General features: G+C 41.7%; 1 protein-coding gene across 1 annotated transcript in view; it reads left to right on the top strand.

Annotated features, from left to right (window-relative positions):
• Positions 1 to 164: 164 nt before the first annotated feature.
• ltk (leukocyte receptor tyrosine kinase) overlaps positions 165 to 22,927 on the top strand; it is a 71,945-nt gene continuing 49,182 nt past the window's right edge. The window contains exon 1 of the mRNA XM_082515838.1: positions 165 to 445. Coding sequence (XP_082371964.1) covers positions 394 to 445 — 52 coding nt within the window. The 5' untranslated portion in view covers positions 165 to 393. The remainder of the gene's footprint in view (positions 446 to 22,927) is intronic.

Genomic DNA, 22,927 nt, shown 5'->3' with positions numbered 1-22,927 from the left:
GAAGCTGGTTCACAGAGTCCTTTCCATAAAAGTCTGTCTTGACATATGTGGGCAGAGTGAGCCTGAAAGCTTCTCTTGCACTCGGAGCCCTTTTGACTGGTGACTAACACGCAGTGAAAGGGAGCAGAGGCAGGGGAGGAGGGTTTGGAGGGAGGAGGGTTTGGGGCGGTTGTCGTCATTGGGAGCTGCAGCAGCATCAGCATCACCGGAATGAGTAACAGTGCGCAACTTGAGAAATAACTATAGTGTCTGGAGGAGCGCGCGTGTGACCGTTAATCGTTAACTTCACGAGCCGGGTTTCTCTTCAGCGTATTCATGAGGGCTTAAAAGGTGCCAACAAGGAAACCCCCAACACGGACTCTCTGTGGAGCTGCCGCCGAAGAAAGAGGAGCCATGGACTATATAAAAAACCACAACACTTATCTCCCCTTCTTCATTTTAATAAGTAAGTCACGCACTTTGACTCCAGTGAGTGTTTTGGTAAAACTTTTCCCGTCTTCTGTCTCCTTTTTGCGCTTACTTTGTGTTTTCTTTAAATGGTTGAATGGGCACATTTGGCAACAGTGTGCCACGTTAATTAGCCTTTCTGCAGCGTCGTGCCACTCACAGGGGCCACGGGGGAGAGTTGGTCCAGGGTTTAGACCGAGTCTATTGCAGTTTGATCCGATCATGAATCTTTGGCACAAAAACGCGCCGTCTCGCACACGTCCCAGCGGTGCTTCCACATCCACTCTGAGAAGCGACATCAGGCGAGGTGTCATTTTCTCTGGAGGCAACACTTGACGGAATTTGATTTACATTCATTTACACTGCAGCAGGACGACAAGACTTGGCAAGGAATGGGCTCTCGGAGCAGTTAATGGGGTTACATAATAATTGTATGCTGTTGGTTATACTGCTTATCTTAAATAAACAGAAGAAAATATGACATTTTTCTTTAGGCTTTAAGCAGATTAACCCAGATTTTGTTTTGTTAAACCTAGCTGAAAAAGGCAAATATCATTAAACAAAAAATGCCTGAATTTTTTTCCTTTCCCCCCCTTTTGTAGTATTTAGAAAATAAAAAAATAAAATCCATGAATCATTGTTTACTGGAAGAAAATCATGTTTGTTTGTGCTTCTTGCCTGCCAGATCCAATCAGGCTTAATTTCATATGAATAGAGTGAGTGTTTGTGACCAGCAGAGGCATGTCATGTGGTCAGGGAAATGATGGTGAACTCACTCACAGGGATCCACTAGAGCTGGCTTATTAGCATCACTGTAACTTCCTCTGGCTTTAAATCATCTCATGCAGCACAGTTAGTTCACTTTCTACATGCTAATGCTATTTTGAATGATCTGCTCATGCTTATTGAAAGCCAGATTTGTTATTAGTTCTTTAGAGGGGGGAGTTATTATTAGTACTACTGCTGGTAAGTGCTCATATATTTTGTTATGTTTCACACAGGTTGATGCAGCACCACATGTTTTCTCTTTCTGCTGAATAGCTGTATGTATCATATATGTTTAGCCAATCAACATGTACCTAAAGAGGGCTGTAGATAGCTTACTCCACTTGAAGCAACAACACCTTGTTTTTTTATTTGCAAGAAAAAGCCACATGCAGGAGCCCCTCCCCTTGGCTTTAGCAGCCACTGTGGCTGGATCAGTGTAAGTGGCTCTTACTGCAGTCACTCCAGTGACAGGAATGAGTCCAGGATGAGCTCCGCCAAAACTCACAGTATTATGTCAGATCCCCCTCCTCCCCTCTCTGTGCCTGAGGCACATCTAGCATGCATCCGACTCGTGAGGGATAGTCTTCTCATACCAGCGCGGCCAATATTTGATTTTCGCAACATTATCTATTCGCAGTATTCTCAAACTACATGTGGGGAGTTGGAGAGAGAATCTTTAACCATAATTATAGAAAGCCCATAAAAATTACAATTACACTCAAGTGGAAATGCAAAACAGATCAGCTGATACATATTTGACTGAAAATTGCTTTCTCTGCTGTGGCAAATACTGTGTGATCAAAGGGCGGATGTTATTAACCAGGTTGGTAGCACTGTCCTATTGTGTGCTTAGTGTTGATTAACATGATAAACTGTATAAATGATGGATGTGTGCGCTGTGAGGTCACCCATCGGTTTGTAGACGTCTCACTATTCTGTAAACATGTTTATCTCTTCTCTAAATTGGGGCATTTTATCAGCAGGGTCTAGGAGGCCATTTGAGGCCGGCTCAAGTGGCCGCTCAGTGAACTGTTTCTCATACTCCTGCATTGGTGTCTTTTCATCATATGTGTATTATTAAGATCCTATCATTATGTTATTTTTTTTAAACATCACTGTTAGAAAGTTATCTCTGGGATGCTGGGATGATAGCTCCCTCAGGACTTAAACTCCGGTCAGAGAGTGGGGCACAGAGAGTGATGTCCAGATATACTTTAGTGGAAGTTAACAGCAGCTCAACAGTACAGCAGTAGGCATACTTAACAAGTGTGGGAGGGGCGGACACACGTGTGATTCTGAATAACAAGAAACAAGGAGAAACAATTATCACATGTAAATATAACAATTATCACTTCCCAACATCACACCAATATAACGAACTGTAACACAAATAATGCCCGGAGGTGAATGCTCTGACACAAGAAAGTCCCACAATCCCATTTGAACAGGCAGGAAACAAGAAGACCTGCATATCTCAGGCAACAGAAAAGACCTAATGCCCCAAAATTAGGAAAAGTTGACAATTACATGGTCTTCAGTGCCCTCTAGTGGCTAAATAACCTAACTGCGGTGCACAGATCCAACCCGCAACAAAGGCTACGGTGGTAAGTCACATGCCTCTACCAATCTCGATAAATATCCTAGCCTAAACCCCCTGTAATTATCATCAAAGTACAAGTGGAAATGGACTCGTAGAATTGGAAGGATTTCGACTCACATTTGCACAGGAACGCACACGGCTGGAGATCGCTATTCACCCACACTCATGGAGAAAAGCATGCCTAGTGCTCCCCGGACTCGTGATACGGCAGGACCGTTGTAAAAGCATGTGACGTCATCACCGTAGCAAACAGTAAGAACAAAGTGGAACTTATCGGCAGACATTACCAGTGCACTTATAACTATGCAACTGAAATATAAGGAGACACAGCCGCCCCCAAATTTAAGTAGTAAATTTGCTCTTCAACCAAAAGTCTAAGCATCATTGGGTTTACAGTCCTCCTCATCCTCCCAGGCTGAGAGTCTGACTAATCTGGCAACAGGTTGAAGATATGTCTGTCCCTTGATTGTCACCTCAGCCGCTCTCACCCGACCATCTGGCCCTGGACAGGCCTTGACCACCTTTCCAATAGGCCACTGCGCTCGTGGTAGTTGTGAGTCAACCACCATAACCACTTGACCTGTGGTTAAGTTGTCAGTATCACCCTGCCATCTTTGTCTCCTCTGAAAATCAGGCAGATGGTGACGCAGGAAGTTGGAACAAAAATGGTCTGCCAGAATCTGACTATGGCGCCATCGCCATCTTCCCAGCATCTCACTCGAAGCATAAATCACCTGGGGGAGTGATGCATCTCGTCGCCCCATTAGCAATAAGTTGGGTGTGACTGGATCCGGATCCGCTACATCCGAAGAGACATAGCCGAGAGGCTTTGCATTAATGATCCCTTCCACCTTGACGAGCACAGTTTGCAAAACTGCCTCTGTGACCGTATTGCCTCCCAGCACCACTTGAAGAGCTGCCTTCACAGATCTTATCTCCCGTTCCCAAGTACCTCCAAAATGGGGGGAACCTGGTGGATTAAACCGGAACTCAATCCTCTGCTCCACCAGCTACTCTTTAATGGGGGCTTCAAGAGCTGAGAAACTAGACCACAGTTCGATCTCTCCTCCCCTGAAGTTGAACATTCAGATAGGATCTCATATGGCTTGCCCCGGCGTGCAATAAACAGACGCAGAGCCATGAGAAAGGCATCAGTATCTATGCTGTCCAACAGGTCAAGATGCACACAGCTCGTAGTCACGCATTTGAATATGATACCCCAACGCTTTTCGGTGCGCCGTCCTACTTTGATGTTGTAAGGACCGAAGCAGTCGACTCCAGTGGACCAAAAGTGGTTTGTATAGGCGCAGCCTCGCGGGGGGTAGATCTGCCATCCGAGGAATATTAGGACGGGCTCGACACCTTCAACACTCACCACAGCTGTGCTGGTGCCGCTTGATTGCCTCCCTTCCTTGGAGAATCCAATATTTTCTCCTTATCTCCCCGAAGACTCGTTCTGGCCCAGGGTGCAACAGCTGCTCATCATATTCTCTGATCAGCAGTTTAGTCACCGGATGCTGCGGGTCAAGGACTATGGGGTGCATGGCATCCAAGTCCAAACCTTCTGCTCTTCTTAGTCTGCCCCCAACTCTTATCAGCCCAATAGCCGGGTCATCCTCCAGAGCGAGTGTTAGCAGGCGACTCTGCTTATGAATTGCCTTACCAGCAGCCAGGGCCTGTAATTCCTCAGGGAAGCTATCATTTTGAGCTTGTTTCAGGAGATGCAGCTCAGCAGCTGATGCATCTGTAGCAGTCATGACATGGTTTTCATGATCAGCAGCCTTAACCACTGCACTCCATTTGCCAAAATTGGAAATTGGCACCGTTAGCTGTGGACTGCATGTGGTGGTGGTTCCACAGAATGCTGTTGCTCTCAGCTCCCCATTGTCTTCTTGACCTTCACCTTCACGGAGAGTTGGCCAGGTATCAGGGTTCGTTAAAAGGAAAGGTGGGCCCTGAGTCCAACGGTTTGGTTGATTCAGCTCGAGAAGGGTTTTCCCTCGCGTGAGGTCACCAGCCGGATTGTCCTTGGTGTTGACATATCTCCAACTTGACACCTCAGTAAGACCTTGTATTTCGGCAATCCTGGTACCAACAAAGACCTTATAGCGGCATGAATCGGATTGGATCCAGGTCAAAACTGTTGTTGAGTCACTCCATAGGGTGATGTCACTGGGTTGAAATGCCAGCTCGGTCTCGAGTACTCTAGCCAGTTGGGTTCCGGCAAGAGCTGCACATAACTCCAAACGTGGCATAGAAATCTGTTTCCGGGGGCTTACTCTTGACCTCGCCATCATGAATGCCACGTGGACGTCGCCTTGGGAGTCCTGTGTTCATAGATAGGCGGCGCTCCATAGGCTCTTTCGGAGGCATCACAAAATATGTGAGCCCCTCCACCTGGTCTCCCGGTGTCTGCTCTTGGTGGCACATAACATCTTGGTAATTCCACCTGTGGCAAGTACACTAGTTCCTTCTCCCACTGTGTCCATCTGTCTAGTAGGGCCGTAGAATGGATTTGTTTATCCCATCCAACTCCTGCCTTCCAAAGATCCTGAATTAAAACCTTCGCTCGAGTTGAGAAGGGTATGAGGTAGCCCAGAGGATCATACTGCGATGCCATCACCCGATAAACATTTCTCAGTGTGGGCAGAGAGTACTCCACAAATCGATGCCTGTATCCAAGGCGGTCAGTGAGACAGTTCCAACAAAGGACCAGAGCTGGTTCTTCTGGGTCTTGGCTGTGCTGGCCAAAGCTCTGTGCTGGCTGCTTTGACTTCCACTGGCAGGTGCTCCAACACCGATGAAACGTTACTGGCCCATTGCCTAATCTCGAATCCCCCTTTGGCAAGTAACTCCCGCATCCGATCTATGAGTGTCTTAGCCGCCTCTGCAGATTGGAGACTATGCAAACAGTTATCGACGTAGAAGGCCCTCTCCACCGTCATCTTCATTACATTGGCTGTTGTCCCTGACATGTCTTTGGAGGGCATAGGTGGCACAACAAGGACTGCATGTTGTACCAAAAGGCAGAACCTGCCACTCGTACACGCTTGGCTCCTCATCCTTCCTCATAGATCTCCATAGGAAGCGGAGCAGAGGTTTGTCCTCAGGCAGCAACTGAATTTGGTAGAACATTGCCTTGATGTCACCACTTATGGCCACAGTATGCTCCCTGAAGCGGAGGAGGACCCCAAGCAGTGAAGGTCCCAGAATTGGACCTGGAAGCAACTGGCTGTTGAGGCTTAGCCCATTATATTGATACGAGCAGTTGAATACAAGTCTAGCCTTGTTGTTGTGGTGAACTACATGGTGGGGTAGATACCATGACTCGCTCGAACAATCCACCTTCTCAGGTGATAGTTTCTCAACATAGCCTACCACCTCCAGTTTATGTACTTCCTGACAATAGGTTTCAGCCTGCCCTGGGTCTCTCGCTATCCGACGTTCAGTACTCCGTAACTTTTGTAGCAAGGCCAGCCTGGGTGCATAGAGGTGACGAATGTCTTTGCGACGGAGGAGGGGCGTTGCATGTCACTCCCTCCACCTGTACTCTGGTAGTGCGCTGCTCAAGAGCTTCAAGTGCTTTCTGATCTTCCTTAGAACGTGTCGCAGTCTTCACATTTGTGTATGGGAGTACATCCGCCTTCCACAATCGTTCTGCATGTTGAAGGAGATCATTGCTTGGGGACCCAGTAAAGAGACACTGTTGCTCTTCCACAGCGAACTGGGCTAAGTTAGCTGGACCCTGCAGAGCCCATCCAAGGCGGGTACAGACTGCCAATGGACCCCCAGGAGGGCCAGACCGTATAGGGTTCATTGGGATAAGCAGATGAGGGAAGTCTGAGCCAATAAGGACTAAAGGCTGCACCCTGTCGATAGGGGAAAGTGGGAGTCCCCGCAGGTGCGCATATTTTTGCATGAGTGCCTGGATAAGGTCGTCGGACAGGGTCGTCTGGGGCCCCCGTACTGCAGACGACCCTGTTCGACACACAGCCCTGAGTCCTCACATACCGACCACAGTATGTGAGGACTCAGGGCTGTGTGTCGGACAGGGTCGTCTGCAGTACGGGGGCCCCACAGGGAACGGTTCTGGCTCCGTTCCTCTTCACCATCTACACTGCAGACTTCTCCCACAATTCCACCCAGTGCTTCCTGCAGAAGTTCTCTGATGACTCTGCAATAGTCGGCCTCATCACTGATGGGGACGACAAGGAGTACAGAGGTCTGACCCAAGACTTTGTGGACTGGTGCCAGCTGAACTACCTCCAGATCAACGCCAGTAAAACCAAGGAACTGGTGGTAGACTTCCGCAGGCACAAGCATTCTCCACTGCAACCACTGAACATCCAGGGTATGGACATTGAGGCTGTGGACAGCTACAGGTACCTTGGTGTTCATCTGAACAATAGACTGGACTGGACTCATAACTCAGACGCCCTCTACAGGAAAGGGCAGAGCAGGCTGTACCTGCTGCGGAGACTCAGGTCGTTTGGAGTGGAGGGCCCACTCCTGAAGAAATTCTATGACTCTGTTGTGGCTTCTGCTATCTTTTATGGCGTGGTCTGCTGGGGCGGCAGCATCTCTGCTGGGGACAGGAAGAGACTGAACAGGGTGATCCGAAGGGCCAGCTCTGTTCTAGGATGCCCTCTGGACCCAGTGGAGGTGGTGAGTGACAGGAGAACGGCGGCTAAGCTGTCATCCCTGTTGGACAACGTCTCCCACCCCATGCAGCAGACTGTGACAGCACTGAGCAGCTCCTTCAGTGGGAGACTGCGGCACCCACGGTGTGGGACGGAGAGATTTCGCAGGTCTTTCCTCCCCACTGCTGTCAGACTCCATAATAAAGACTTTAACTGATCAAGCACACACATCCATACATATGCAATAATACTAAGTGCAATAATCCTTTCTGTCATCGTTGTATTTTTACTCAGTTGTATATAGTATTTGTATTTGTATTCTATTTTTACCTTATTGTATATTTATTTTATTTTATTCTACTGTATATAGTATTTTATTTTATTCTATTCTGTACAGTTGTGTACTGTATTTATTCTTATTGTATTCTAATTTTTGCCTCATAACTTTTGCACTGTCCACTTCCTGCTGTGACAAAACAAATTTCCCAAGTGTGGGACTAATAAAGGTTATCTTATCTTATCTTATCTTATCTTATCTTATCTTATCTTATCTTATCTTATCTTATCTTATAACTGGATAACTGTGCTCAGAGAGGCCCAGTTTGTCAGCAGTGAAGGCATGATGGATGTGGTATCTCACTTTAGGATTATGGGTAGGGGAAATCTCAAAGGAGACCGAGGCCCCTTGGAGGTGAATCACATCCTGACGAACAGTTCTTAATGGAAGTGTCTCGGCTTCCTTCCCTAGATTGAGGTGCTGCACAGCTGGTGGTAGGATGATGGATCGTTCAGAACGGTCATCTAGTACAGCAAAGGTCTCTAATGAATACTCAGCATTGTACAGATACACCTTCACAACCTTTAGCAGGACCTTATGAGCACGGTTTGGGTGATCAATGTGGATGGTGGACGTATCTGGGGCAGTGCCAACCATCAGGACTTTCCTGGGCTCCTGTTGGCAAATTTCATGCAGCACTGTAAGCACTATTGGGCCCAGTAGGCCGAAGGAAAAGATTGGATTCTTTTTGCAACACTCATAAAAACACATTTTCAGTGCAGTCTTTTTAAAAGAGGCTTATCTTTGTCAATTTCTTTTAATTAATACTGTTAATTAAATTCCTATTATTTAAAAGATGTATATGGTAATATGTACAAAAGTCTTGAGCCGCTCATCAAATCAAATTATATTTTGCTTCCATCAGTCATTCTTGACATTTTCTGAAAAGTGGTCTTGAGCAAAAGTTCTCCAGGTTTTCTGAAGGTCCTTCTTAGTACTTTTTCACTCATTTTCAGTTGAGTCTTGTGGAGCAGGGAAATTATTTTACTGCTATTGTTAAATAATTGTCATCATTACCATTGCATTAATAATATAATCTGGAGTTTATATTGCGTTTAGAGGTTTAAACAGTGTGTCTTTCAGAAAGGCTAAAAGTAACAGGACAGGAAACAGGCTTGGAGAGTTTTGCAGAAGTGAAAGTTATTTTGAGCAGCAGGCTAAGACGAGGCTTTAACAATGTAACAGATAGCTTTAAGAAGGCCTTAAGATGTTATGCATACAGTTATTATGTTGACCTTGTATTTCAGGTGCAGTTATGACTATTTTATACACAGTGCATATCTGTGCTTATTAAAGAGTTGGAGCTCGGTCAATTAATTGGGGGTTGGAAGCTTTGTTCGGCGCGATGTCCGGACAATCTATTGTGCAAGTGACTTGGAGCCATAGAAGGAATTGCAATACATGCTTACAAAACACTTATATATCAGGTCATTTCATATTAAGGTTTAAGTAGAGGTTCTTGGTTAAAACATTTATTTAGTAGAAGACATACATATAGTCTCAGTGAGCCTCTGGTCTGGTGAAAGGTCAGAAGTGCAACAGGTGAATTGAGAAAGAGCATTTGAGGACGAGACACAGACAGTTAGTAGGTGAAGAGGTGACACAAAGAGCATGTGGGGTCAACACACACACACACATGAGTTAGATTTATTTAGAGGAGAGATTAGTCATGTCTCGGCAAGAAAGAGGAACAATTCACTTTAAGACAAGAACGGAAAGTACCAGCCATGAAAATAGAAGATGATCTTCTGGGTTAAAAGTCATTGTGGTGTTGATCTGATCTATGTATAAAATGTATCTGTGACGCATGAAGGGGCGTCAGTAAACAAGCCCTGACGGTATAAAATCTGTGTATGCTTTGAGGAAGTCGGAGATCACTTGCTGTCTGTGTACAGATTATTCTTCCCACACGTGTGTATTTATTAAAATCATTGTTTGACCAAGACCTTCTGGACCATGGGTGGTTTGTACTCTCCTTCCTCAATTTTGAACCTTAACAGTCTGGTACCAGATCAACTTCAGAGATTTTATCTCCCTGTTTGTTAAGCCACTTAACACTGACCTATGAATCAATTGCATTTAAAAAGAAAGCAACTAACTTAAATAATGAGTTCATGTTTGTCCCTTTTTCACAAGCTTGTCACAAAATTACATATCATGTTCTCGTTTCTTTAGTTGAGTCTCTCAAAAAAGCCAAAGATAGATCTGGAAAGCACCTGATTGGCCAGTGCCAACACCGCCAATGCAGTAAAAGCATACCTGGGTAGAAAACACCCAGTCATAGATTGGCCTCCCCAGAGTCTGGATCTCAAAATTGTTTAACCCAATGATTTTGACAGAGAACAGAACAAAAGGCAGCCAACATCCAAAGAAGAGCTTTGGGATGTCCTTCAAGAAGCCTGGAAGACTTTTCCTGTAGACTCCATAAAGAAATTATAAGAAAGTTTAATAGAGTTCAGGCTGTGTTAAAGAATAAAGATGGTCATGCTAAATATTGAGTTTTAAACTTGTTGAGAGTCTTATCTCTTTTTGCCTTATATACTGTGTTTCCATCTAAGTTTGCACAGGGTTCAGTAAATCACCTGTTTATCTTGTTCCTTGCAAATCAGATACAAGGTGTCTCGAGACTTTAGCGCAGTACCGTATATATGTTTATCCTCGGCCCTCTGATAAACCCAGCCTCTCGCCCTGCGACTGCTTGGATAGGCTCTTGTCCCTGCATGACAATGAAGTGGATAAGTGGTAAAGAAGAAAGATGGACAGATGAAATTTCTCCTTCACCCCACAGAAAGATTTAAACACACAGACTTTGCTTTAACACAGTGGAACGTGAAAATATATAAAGGAGATGGCTTTAAAATAGGATTGTACAACAGAAACAGTTACTGTTATCCAAGTTTCATAATCTTACCTTCTCCTCATGTCTAAGAGTTGTGCCAAAATTGCATTTTTCGAAATGGCACAGGAAGAAGCAGAGACAAAAGCCAACTATCCCTTTAGTATTAGGAGAAAGTGATTCTTGTCACACTGATTCAATCAATCACTTCTTTTTATCAATTAACCGAATGCCACTGGGGATTTCCTGAAAAAATGTGAATTGGCAAGAATGCGTTTTATCATGAAAGAATTTAAAATATGCAAAAATATAAAGTACAAAGAGTCAAATTCCGATCGTGCTTTCTTTCTGCCGTATGACCATTTTGAGTAGTTTACCCTGTTTCTGCTTCCAGTAACAGAGGCCAAATTGACTGTATCCTCAGATTTCAGCTTGTGCTTTGATCACACTTTAGCTTTTATAGTTATTCACGATATCTGCTAATTAAAACTAAATGGGATTGCTTATGCATACTATTCTATTGGGACTCTAAGGTAAATACAATGGAAGTGTGACTGCAGTGAATGCGTGAAGCTTCCTGACTCAATATGTGGTTAACTGCTGGATCTGATTTTGATTGTGAATTTCAAACAGTGCTAACACGCAGTCTGTGTGTGTGTGTGTGTGTGTGTGTGTGTGTGTGTGTGTGTGTGTGTGTGTGTGAGGCTTTAATGATAGTTCCAATCACCTGTGTTTATTTTATGCGTCTCGGTCCCCATGTGTCTCTGTGAATGTTAAAAGACGACCGATCTGATCTGCACTTAATCAACAAAGTTTGAATGCAATTGCACGCAATGTTCCCTTCGCTCGTTCACATACAAAGCATGTCAGTTCAACATTGGAGTGACTATTATTATATATAGAAAAACCAAACTCACCTCCAGAATTTACCTGCTGTTTAATGTGGCATTAATGGTAAAGAAGACAACTTTTTTGGCGAGATCAAATTTAAAAAAAATGAAAGGTTGACCCAAGATGAGCAAATTTAAGGCATAAACTGGTAAGTCCAAGTTTTAAACTTGCTGAGGAGCTATGTGTTTATATTTCAGGAACTTGGTGTGAGGATTTGTTGTATTTATATGATCACTCTGTTCACTCTGTTTTAAGAAGTGCAAACTGTATCATTTGCATATGCAAGTTGTTCTCACTTTCCTCTTCAAAACATCTCATTTCCTCAGTCTTTCTCCTTTCTGAAGTTGTCTGGCAGGCTTTGGCATCGACCTCATGTTTTAGAACTCCATCTGTCTTTTTATCTTGGATGCTCTGTGTCCTTGTAGTGAAGTTGCTGGTCTAATGTCTATTGCTCAGGTGTAGTTCGAGGGTAATGATCTTTTTCCACTGCTGGCAAAAAGAGGAAGGGATAGAGGATCAAAGCTGACCTCGGGGGCTTCCCTCTTCTGGCTGGCTAACAGATAGATGAGTAGCCAGCTGTGTGTCGCCCATGTTCAAGGGCGACTTTGGGTTGGGACAAAGCCAAACCCTTTTTTCCATAAAAAAAGTTTTTTTTAAAGAAGGTTGTTAAAATAGTCCAGAGATACAATTAGGCAGAAACATGATATGAAACTGACCTTTGGCAAGATATTCAAAATGAGTGAGATTTTAGACTTGGCAAACATTTCAAGCGTCTAAGTTAGGTTTTTTGTTTTCTTGCTTAATACTGTAATTCAGAGCCTCAGATAAATGAAAATGATTAATAGCCTGCAACTAACTGTTTTTTTCATGATTTATGACTGTGACCCACAATGACCCAATGTGACAAGTTCTAAAGTAGGAAAAGAGGAAAAAACAAGTTAGACAGCATAAATATTTTTTTTTTATCAGCCAAAATAACATGTTTTGCATTTGTAATGCGAAAACCGGTGCTAACCTTTGATTTCAGCTCATTTTTTTTCAGTGAATAGCACCAATTGCGGGTGTTTATGGGTTTCCTTACGTGAACTGTTCACTTCAGGTAACTGAGCAGTGTTTTTGTTGGACTAAGTTCAGGGATGCAACAATCCAGCGTTTGTAATAGTAGGTGAAATACCCCCAAGCTGCCCCTATTAGCATTGGGTGACCATATTTTGATCTCCAAAAAAGAGGACACTTGGCCCAGTCATGAAGAACTTTAATAATACTGTTTGCTTAAAGAAAATTTTAACATATTTAAACAATGCCTTCTCTGTGCGGTTAATGAATGGTGAAACAAAAATGTCATATAGGCTTTTACAAGTCAACAAGGGCAAAAAATAACTTAAAAACCTAATACTGGTACAGAGATAAGGCCTCATCTGTATAAGAAAAATTACCACTACTGGGACGGTACGAGGGACGTACATCACACATATGGGTCCTCTGTAGGAAAACCCGGACATTTTCATCAATCTCGAAAATCCACCCGGATGCCCCGGACAGAACGTGAAAAGTGGACATGTCCAGGGAAAAGAGGACGGTTGGTCACCCTATATTAGCATCCCTCATGCTACGTTAGCTCTTCTGCTAGCAAGTGCTACATGTTGTAAGCAATATAAAACTGAATTAAAGTGGATGAGTCATGTTACCAGTCTTGCTTTTCAAATGAGGATTTAGCAGATACACTAGGAAATATTGTATCAGTGCATTCATAGTTAAGGCCACTCCAAAAACATTGTCTTTATTCTTTGCTAGGGTTAGTGTCAGTGTTCAGGGCTACTGTCACTGCATGAGCCACTGTCCTCTGGGACATTGATGGGTGTTTTTTTAGAATTCACTCATTGTTTTTATAATTCCAAATTGCTTCATGAATGAATATTTATAGGACCGACAGCGATACTGATATTTGATACTTTATATACTTCCAGAGAACTCTCCTTGTTCGGGCCATTACACACTTCCGTGAACATGTGTCCTAATTAGCAGTCTTTGATAAATCCTTGTTCTTTAAATAAAAACAGACCACTCTCTCAGGCCCTTATTTTCATCCCAGTGATTGAAAACACCTTCTCATACTTTTCCTACCATATCGTATTATTTTCCTCAATAAATAACGACTGAGTATAATTTGTTTCATTACTGTTTTTATGACTTCAACTCAGTGGAAATCATAGGTCATATTTATGCAGAGTTGGAGAAAATCCCTAAGGGCTAATAAGTTGTTCCTGCAATTGTAAACCATCAAAAAAGAACTGATAAGTACCCGTGTCAGTTTCTGAGATCTCCAGAGATGTCCTGTATGTCAACAGCAGCCCGATACTCAAAGAGGGTTCAGAAATATTTTATTACAATGGAAATCTTTAGTATCCCAGAGGTGAAGGGTAATAAGTTTTGAAGTCTGACACACTGCAATTTTATTTTATTTTAAATAAAAAATAAACTTAGAATAAACAGATTCTCTTGAGTTCTACAAATATTGTCGCATTTGACCTCTAGGGAGCGCCTACTCAACTGCTGTCTGCAAATAGAGTGGGTCGTCTCAAAGTCAAGGCTTTTCACCTTTTCCTCTCAGTTGAAGCTGGCAGCACAGTGAATTTCATTGAAAAGTTTAACAATTTTTCACAGGCCACAACTTTTTCAGTCTTTACCAGAACTTACACCGATAGGCTAAAGATAATATCTGCTGATATTTTTGAAGGTTATAAAAAGAAGAACACACATAAATAAATCACACCCAAACAATGAGAAGTTTCTCTTGTTATGATTTATGAGTATGTGTTTAAAAAAATGTAAATATGCAGATGGTCATAAACAATCTGACAAAAATGAGCGAAGTTTAAATATATTCACTTCTCACTCCTCATAAAGCAAGGCACCTAATAAATCCTGTGGGTGTTTACTTCTGGAAGAAGTGTTGAGTTTTCCAAATTAAACTTTTTGCTCTTAAAGCCCAAATAGCGTGTTCCAGACGCTGGTGGATCATAATTAGCTCTAAAAACTCTGGAACTCTAAAAAAAAAAAAAAAAGGATAAAACTGCAACAAGATGGGAAGGTGAATACTCTCATTGCAAGACTATTTTGTGTCAATCTGAAATTGAATGATGAGTTGTGGTTTTTAAGAATGTAACTGATGGCACGTCAGTTTTTTGCACTTTAGTCAGCAACAAACTCTAAGATGATCTGTGTGTCTGAAGATGAAGTATGCAAAAATGATTGAGGAAAACAAGGCATTATGCCAGAGAACATACTTGCATCCATAAGTAGCCCTTAGTATTAGGCCCTTAAAATATTTTCCAGAAATATTTATGAGGACTCAGACATCTATTAAATGCATATAGCATTTTATAGAGACATTTGTTAAGTATTTCTATATATCTTTTAACTGTAAATTGGGGTAGGCAAAAAAAAGGCAAAAAAAAACAATATTAAAAGAATTAATGTCCATGACAACAACGACTGTTTCCCACAATAATCGTGGCTCAAGAGTTGGCTGTTCGCCTTGTAATCGGAAGGTTGCCGGTTCGAGCCCTGGCTCGGACAGTCTCGGTCATTGTGTCCTTGGGCAAGACACTGCACCTACTGGTGATGGCCAGAGGGGCCAATAGCGTGATATGGCAGCCTCGCTTCTGTCAGTCTGCCCCAGGGCAGCTGTGGTTACAACTGTAGCTTACCTCCGCCAGTGTGTGAATGACTAGTGGAGTTGGAGAGGGCTTCGAAAAGCGCTATATATATATATATATGCAATCCATTATTGTTACTAATCCAGCCATCTATCCATCCATGCATTCATTCTCTTCTGCTCCTCCAATTCAGGGTTGTGAAGGGGTTAGACCCCATCCCAGCTGCCATAGGGCAGAATAATCCCCAGAATAAATTAATCAATATTGTGGACCACTTTAAGGGGGATCACAGCAGGAACTCTAGTTATAATCAATCCTTCGAAACAATCTCCTCAGCAGCCTCCTGCAGCTTATCAGGTGGGACACCGAGTCATGCCCAAGCCAGCCGAAAAACAATCTCTTCAGTGTGTGTTAGGTTGGCCCAAGGTCCGCTCCCAGTAGGACATGCCTCACCTAAGAGGCATTCAGGAGGCACCCTAGTCAGATGCCTGAACCAAGTCAGCTGTCTCCATTCAATGTGGAGGCGTAGCGACTTTATTCTGAGTCCTTCCCCAATGATTGAGCCATTCACCCTATCTCTAAGGTTGAGGACAGACACGTGATGCTGTTTGTGTGCACAGTCTCATTCTTTGGGTCACTCCCCACACCCTGTTGCCATAGATGAAGGAAAGAATAGGAATAATCTGTGTAATAAGATTCCTGAACGCTTTGGAGCAGCAACTCATTTCCAACCTGGAAATGAGATGGACACATCATCCTTTTTTGACTGAGGTTTTCAGACTTGGGGATTCTAATTATCATCCCAGCTGCTTTACACTTACCCTCACACTGCCTTCATTTGATGAAGCCTGTAGAATTACATCACCTGCAATTGTTCATCTGTACCTAGAAATTCTATCTATAAAAATTATGAACAGAATCAACAACAACTGACAACCCTGGTGGAGTCCAACATGCTCTGCAAACCAGTCTGATATACTACTAACAGTGTGAAGCAGGCTCTTTCTACAGGGACAGAGCCTGCAAAAACAGGTCTGATAACCAAACTCCCAAAGCTTCCCTAACAGGACACTCCTTGAGGTGTGGTAAGCACTCCTTCTACAGGTCCACAAAACACATGTGGAGTAGTTGGATAAATTCCCACGCACTCCCAGATGTCTACAAGAGAATGGAGAGCTGTTCAAGTCTTCCAGAACCAGGACAAAACCGCACATCCATCAATAACATATATTTGTGTTGGTGCCGTGCTTCATTAATGCCTTTGTTGTATTCATTTTGCAACATCTAAGCACAGCTTTGTGTTTCTTCACTAATATGACTCAGAGTTCACCCCAGTTTGGCTTCAGGCATTTAAATGTTTCACATTTCCTCAAAGACACACAGGAGAAGGTCGGCATTTAATAAGGATATTAATATGTCAGAAAGGGTTTTGATGTCTGTTCTGCAGAATGATTGGGTAGCAGCTGAGATCCAGACTGCCTTTATTCTCTTTTTCTGTATATACTAACAGAGTTATTGTGGTTTTCTGGTTTTTCTGGTGCTCATTTAGGAGCAAACAACAAACAACACATTCTTACAGGAAACCCTAAATGCATTTAGCCTTGTGCAATAGGAAGAAATGTCGCTTCAACAAACTGTCAGACGGAATCAGTCTTAAATCACTAGGCAGCAGATATTCAGGTTCGCTAAAGCAAAGTGATTCAGTGAGTCATACAGTGATTTTTTTCTTTTAAAAAAAGGGTCTAATTTATGCCTTTAATGCTGAACTGAGACACTGCTGTTTGATCTCAGGGAAGAAATGTCAGCTTACTGGCCCATTCAGACTGGGTGGGAGTTGAACTTTGTGGTTTGAGATGAGAAGGTCCTGCTTCAGTCCCCTCGGACCCCCCGGGGTTTTATCCTGACAGATGTCGAAGCGACCAGTTCGGACACTGTCAGCTGCTCACGTGTTCTTGGTGCTGATCTGTGTATTAAACCTTCCGAATAAACATATGCATGTTTTTTTATCGGATGTGTTTCTGCGTTAGTTGTGAAAGCATTTCAAAAGGTGCAGCTTTGCTTTGAAGGCAGACGGTCTCTGTTTGTAGTTTGTGCCACACTCTTCAGTTTCATTAACTCACTAATTAGCGAGGAGTTGGTGAGGAACTTGCAAAACAAGTCAGTGTCTTCCATACAAACTACCTCTGACCTCTGCAACCATAAGGAGGTTTCCAGTGAAACGCGGTATACTTCTTTCCAGACAATTTCTAAGAGCGACAGCAAGCAACCTCCTACGCCCACTTGCATTTGATCGGGGACTTTTCCCTAGTGACTGGTGGTTATCAGAGGGTTACTGACCATCGTCTAGGTGTGCATGACAGGAGAATAAAGATTAAATGAGATAAAATAAGTAACAATATCTAGTGTTTGTTGCTGGCCAGCTGGGACACACGAGGTCTATGAGAGATTTTATCTCATATCAGCTAATTGTGAAGTAAAAAAGTATATAGGCTACATATAGGCTAAAGGGAACGTAGTGTGTAGAGTTCAAAAATGGTAATCTTCTGAAAAAAAAAACTGTGTCAGTAATTGTTTACACAACTGAAACTACTAAGTCAAGGCTAGAGAACTTCACCTCGTTTTTGCTATCATAGCTTAATGCCACCCCCACCAAGCTAAAGCCAGATAAATGTCTATTTTCTTGAGACCACCTTGTGGCTTAATGTATTTGGATAAGTCAGCAGTGTGAATAAATAACCCACCAGTCCATTTGAAACTAACGCAATAAACCAGATTTTGGTTTGGATTGTGCAGTTTTTATTTAATTTGCGTGATGAATTGTGTATTGCGGGCTACAAAAATGTATAGATGGCATATTTTTCTTCTTCTATATGAACACCGTTTGAGATGTATGTAAAGAAGAAGGGCTTTTGGCATACTCTGACAAGAATGAAAATGTATTTGCGAAAACATAACTCGTGTTAACGTAGTGAGAGCTTTTTACTGTCCCCATCATCAAGCTTTTATTCAGTTGATTTTCCGTCAAACTCCCATGTCCTTTTCCCACCTCAGCTAAACTGTGCCAAGCCACCTTGAATTGAAATTCTTATTAGCTTGTGTCTATGCTGCTTTTAAGCTTTGTATTCATAATCGGGAAGGAAAAAACAGAAAATTGCATGTTGCGTTAAAATCTCTGTGTTTTGTTGAAAAGGGACTTTCTGGGAAGAAGCTGCATATCTCACACGATAGGCCAGTTAAATGAAGTCATGCTGCAGCCAATTAAATCATAAATTGAGTTATGGGTCTTAACTCCTAAATGCCAAAGGCTGATTCACTGCACATGAATGGGTCCTCAGAAGTCTGTGTGGATGCTGGCAAGACGTTCAAGCTCAGCAAAGGTGTGCATATTTTGACTTGGACATGTACAATCATCCATCTGTCTAGTTTTTATATAAAAAATAAAAAAAAAATATATATATATATATATATATATATATATATAATAGAGGCTCTATTATATTATATAATGGAGACGACCTCTCCATTTGCTGAGACACAGAGGTAGAGTTGAATCCAGAAGGTCTTTGGTTGCGATTTCCATCGACACAAATGCAGTCCTGATCATTAAAGCCTGCTGGGTGAACATGGGTTAAGGTACTGGTGTGTATATATATATATTTAAAAAAAAGAGAAAGAAGATATTTCCATTTTTTATTCACTTCAAGTGACTAATGATTTGCCCCAGACCCATAAATTCATTACTGTTTAATTGCATTAAGGTGAAATTTGGGGTAAATGTGTTTTTTTTTTCTTTCTCTTTGTTCTGACCTGAGAAAGCCCCTTACTTTAAGTCTTCATTGTCTAAAAGCAAAAAGGTGTTTGGAGAACAAACAGTGTTTTGTAATGTTCAGTATGAAGATGAATTTTCTTTTTAAGCCAGGGACAGCATAACTTGATTTTTTAGTGTGTTCTTTCAGGGAGCTGCCTCATTTTTCAGTTTTTTCTCATAACCTTGCCAGTGAATACTTTTTTCCCATGTTTTTTTTTTGGTATCTCCACCTCTGAAGTCTTTCGGCTTTTTAAAGTTGCTTCTTGTGCAAGATCCAGACGAACTGTCACAAGACTTTGCTTTTTTTTCTAAAGTTTTACACCTTGAGAGAGTGGAAATAAGCAGAAGTGACATCAGAAGTGCTGAATCCAAATTTTCTTGATAAAAAGTTGCTGAGTTTTGTCATTGGATACTTAATGCTTTCCTTATTTAAACAAATAAGATTCAGTTTGTTTTTGTACATCTCTCGTTTTCATCTGGTAATTTGCGTCTCTAATATCAGGTCTGCATGTACCATTTTGACATAATCACACGAAAACTATCAATTCGCCTTCAGTTCAGTTCAGTTTTATTTATATAGTGGAAAGAATCAAAACAGCGGTCTTCTCAACGTGCTTGGTAAAGACCCTACAATAACACAAAGAAAAGCCCAATAATCCCAAGACCTCCCATGAACAAGCACTTCTACAGGCACTTAAAAAGCAAATCACAGGTATAAATAGTAAAATCAACTGGAAGCACTCAGAGAGCGCAAACCTCCACAAAAGCAGCTCACTCTCTTGTGGTATTTACTTTTAAGGGAATAGTATTGTATTTTGTATATACTCATTTTATTTTCTTTGATCTTTTTAAACATACCGTAAGAAGTTTGTAGTGCTGTAATACTCAGATAAGGGTTAGCCTGACAGGTGTTTACTTTGATTACGCAAACATTATGTAGACGTAGGTAATGGGTAACAGATTTGTCAACAACTGGATACAAATAACTTGAGCTTATTATGTAATATTGAACTAGAGCATATTTCTAACTAACCAAGCAGCTCATTCTCTTTCTCTTAACAATACTTTTTTAAATGATCGATGACTTTATTGGGGTCAATTTTAAAGAAAGGTCAGAGGTCAAACGTGACATGATATTTGAATGCAAACTATAATGTCAAATGTAGTATCCCCATATACCAGTATCATTTGCTAAATGTTGCTAATACAAATAAAGGGAGGAGAATTTTGAACATAGTTTTAAAGATAAAAGACATTTTATGAAAGTTTGACTTTATTTGACCTTAAAGAAGAGGTCAGAGGTCCAAAGTAATGGGATACTTAGAATCACTACCTACATCCCTAAATGTTCTCAATACAAACAATGGCAGTAAATATCTCTATATAGCATTATAATCACTTTGACCTTCTGTTCAGTCTGTTGACCTTAAAGAAGAGGAGGTCAGAGATCAAATGTCACATGTTATTTCAGATCTTTATCTTTATATGATACTTGTATGTTGACAATACCCACCACGCTTGTAAGTTATAGGACTTTTTGACAATTTTTGACAAATAAACCATTAAGTTGACTTTGAAGACCTTGGTGGGTGCAAGCCCATTTTTGATGGATTGTCAACACGACCCCACTCTGCACTAGAGCTGGGCGATATGAGATTTTTTCATATCACGATATGTTTTTTTCATTTCAGGCGATAACGATATCTATCACGATATAAGCCAAATAACTATATTTGTAAGATTTAAATGTGCCGTTGCTCACAAGTAAAATGTGAAATAATCAGCAGCTTGTTTTTATTTAAATATTTATTTCCCATAATAAGTTCAACAGGGTAGATGTACTTAAGGAACATGAGACTTTTTCAGATAAATAAAGGCAAATATTGCAAACTACACAAAAGGCAGCCGCTAAAGCGTTTAAGTTTCAAAATAGAACAAACAAAACAGACTAAATTGTCAATTCCACTTAGAAACAAAATATTAATTGTAAAAATAAATCTTAGTTTGTGTTACAGAAGAACAGACAAAACTGACTAACTTTTGTCAATATCAAATAAACTGAGAACTAAAAGGAAATTCTCAATCTCTCCTTGTTGTATAGCTGAGCTTTTCAAACAGTTTTAACAGTTACTTTAGTCTGACAAAAGCCGAATGACGAATTAGCGCTTCCAGTCAGAGACTGAGGCTACGTCCACACGTACACGGGTATTTTTGAAAACGGAGATTTTCCGTTTTCGTTTTAAAAAATAATCCCGTCCACACATAAAGGCAGAAATGAAGGAAAACGCTGCTATGAACATGCCAAAGCAGCAGGTGGCGCTAGATTCCTAACCGTACCGAAATGTTGGCCAATCAGAAGTCTAGAAGCCTCGGTGGGAAAAAGTAAACAAAGCTGGGGCATAGAAGAAGAACCGAGTCGTATGTGTGGACGGACAGTAACTGTGTGTATATGTAAGCATTTAAACACTGCAGAGAGTAGAATTAACAGTAACAGTATTGTAGAAATTCATTTCACCGAAACAATAACGTGGCGCACAGTGTGACGCATGCACCAGTTTATTGTATTTCCAGACTTGCTTTCGGCACAATTTACAGTGCACGCTACTCTGTTTTTTGTCAGACTTGAAATAGCCGAAATACCTTCACACTACGGAACTTCTATGGCTCTTCCGTTCGACAATCTCTCCGGCATTGAAACCATCATCTGTTTTCTCTTCGGTCACGCTCGGTTGATTTTTCTAGTTGGCACACTCATTTCCTCCATTACGCGCTGGCTGCTTCCCAAACAAACACACGTGCGGCTTGGCACTTGTGCTGTACGTAACAAGTCACGCGACGTGACGCTGCGGCTGTGATTGGTTCGGCGCTGCGCTACTTAGTTTGGATTGGCTAAACTTTTATTTTTTTAATTTTTTTTTATTTTAAGAGGACAAGAGCGGCGAGGTCTATCGCGATAGCTTAATTTCTCTATCGAGTAAAAGTTATATCGCGATACATATCGTTATCGTTCTATCGCCCAGCTCTACTCTGCACCCCTACAAAGTTTTATTCGGATACATTCAAAACTTTTCGAGCTCTTGCATTTACAGACAGAATGACACGCAGGCAAACCCTACCAAAAATATACCTGCCTTTGTGGAGGTAATGATGAGCTGCTTTGGGTTCAGTATCGTGGTGTCATTTGTATGCAGTCTCACTCACGAGGTTTCCACCCTAGTGTTGTTAAAATTTTAAAAATAAAATTCCAGGGAAAAAAACTGCAACAGAAAAATTAAGGAAGATGATTTTTTTTTTAAATCCAGTGACTCTCAGTTACTCTGCAAACAAGAGTAAGTTTCCCATTTAAAACATTATTGTTGCTTCTATTGCTGCCACCTGTGCAAACATTAAAAGATATCTATCTGCTTTCCATATGAGCAAAGGGGAGACAAAGTCCACAGTCGCTGTTGTGGACAAAACTGGATTCCTCAGTTCATATGAAACTAATGTGATTCTTTGGATTGCCCTTTTTATTTGGCTAACTTGACAGCTGAAGTCTCTTATCCTATCAGATACACTTGTCAAATAAAAATTTGCACACAAAAAAATGAGACCTGTGGATTTCTTCCATACTGAAAGTGCAATAAGACCAGATATTTCCCTGCTTCATATTTTGGATAGTCACCGTCTCACATTTTCTGACATATTACCACAGCAATGCATATCATTTAGACACAAGCAGAACCAAAGCTTGACAGGCCTGTCATGCATAGCAAGCAAACACTTTTTAGAGAAAGGGAACACTGTGGGAATATTTTCTGGTGGATTCTGACATGCTTTCGGTTAATATTCTTAAATCAGCAAACGCTGCGTTGACACATTTCCAACCTTAGAGTTTCAACAGGGAATTTACTGGCAAACGGTTGAGCTGAAACCTACAATGAAAAGATTTAAAACAAAAT

This window comes from Aulonocara stuartgranti (genome assembly GCF_965226115.1).
Source record: "Aulonocara stuartgranti genome assembly, chromosome: 19".
Taxonomy (NCBI): domain Eukaryota; kingdom Metazoa; phylum Chordata; class Actinopteri; order Cichliformes; family Cichlidae; genus Aulonocara; species Aulonocara stuartgranti.
The sequence above is the reverse complement of the archived record's forward strand: the minus strand, read 5'-3'. Positions and strand labels throughout refer to the sequence as shown.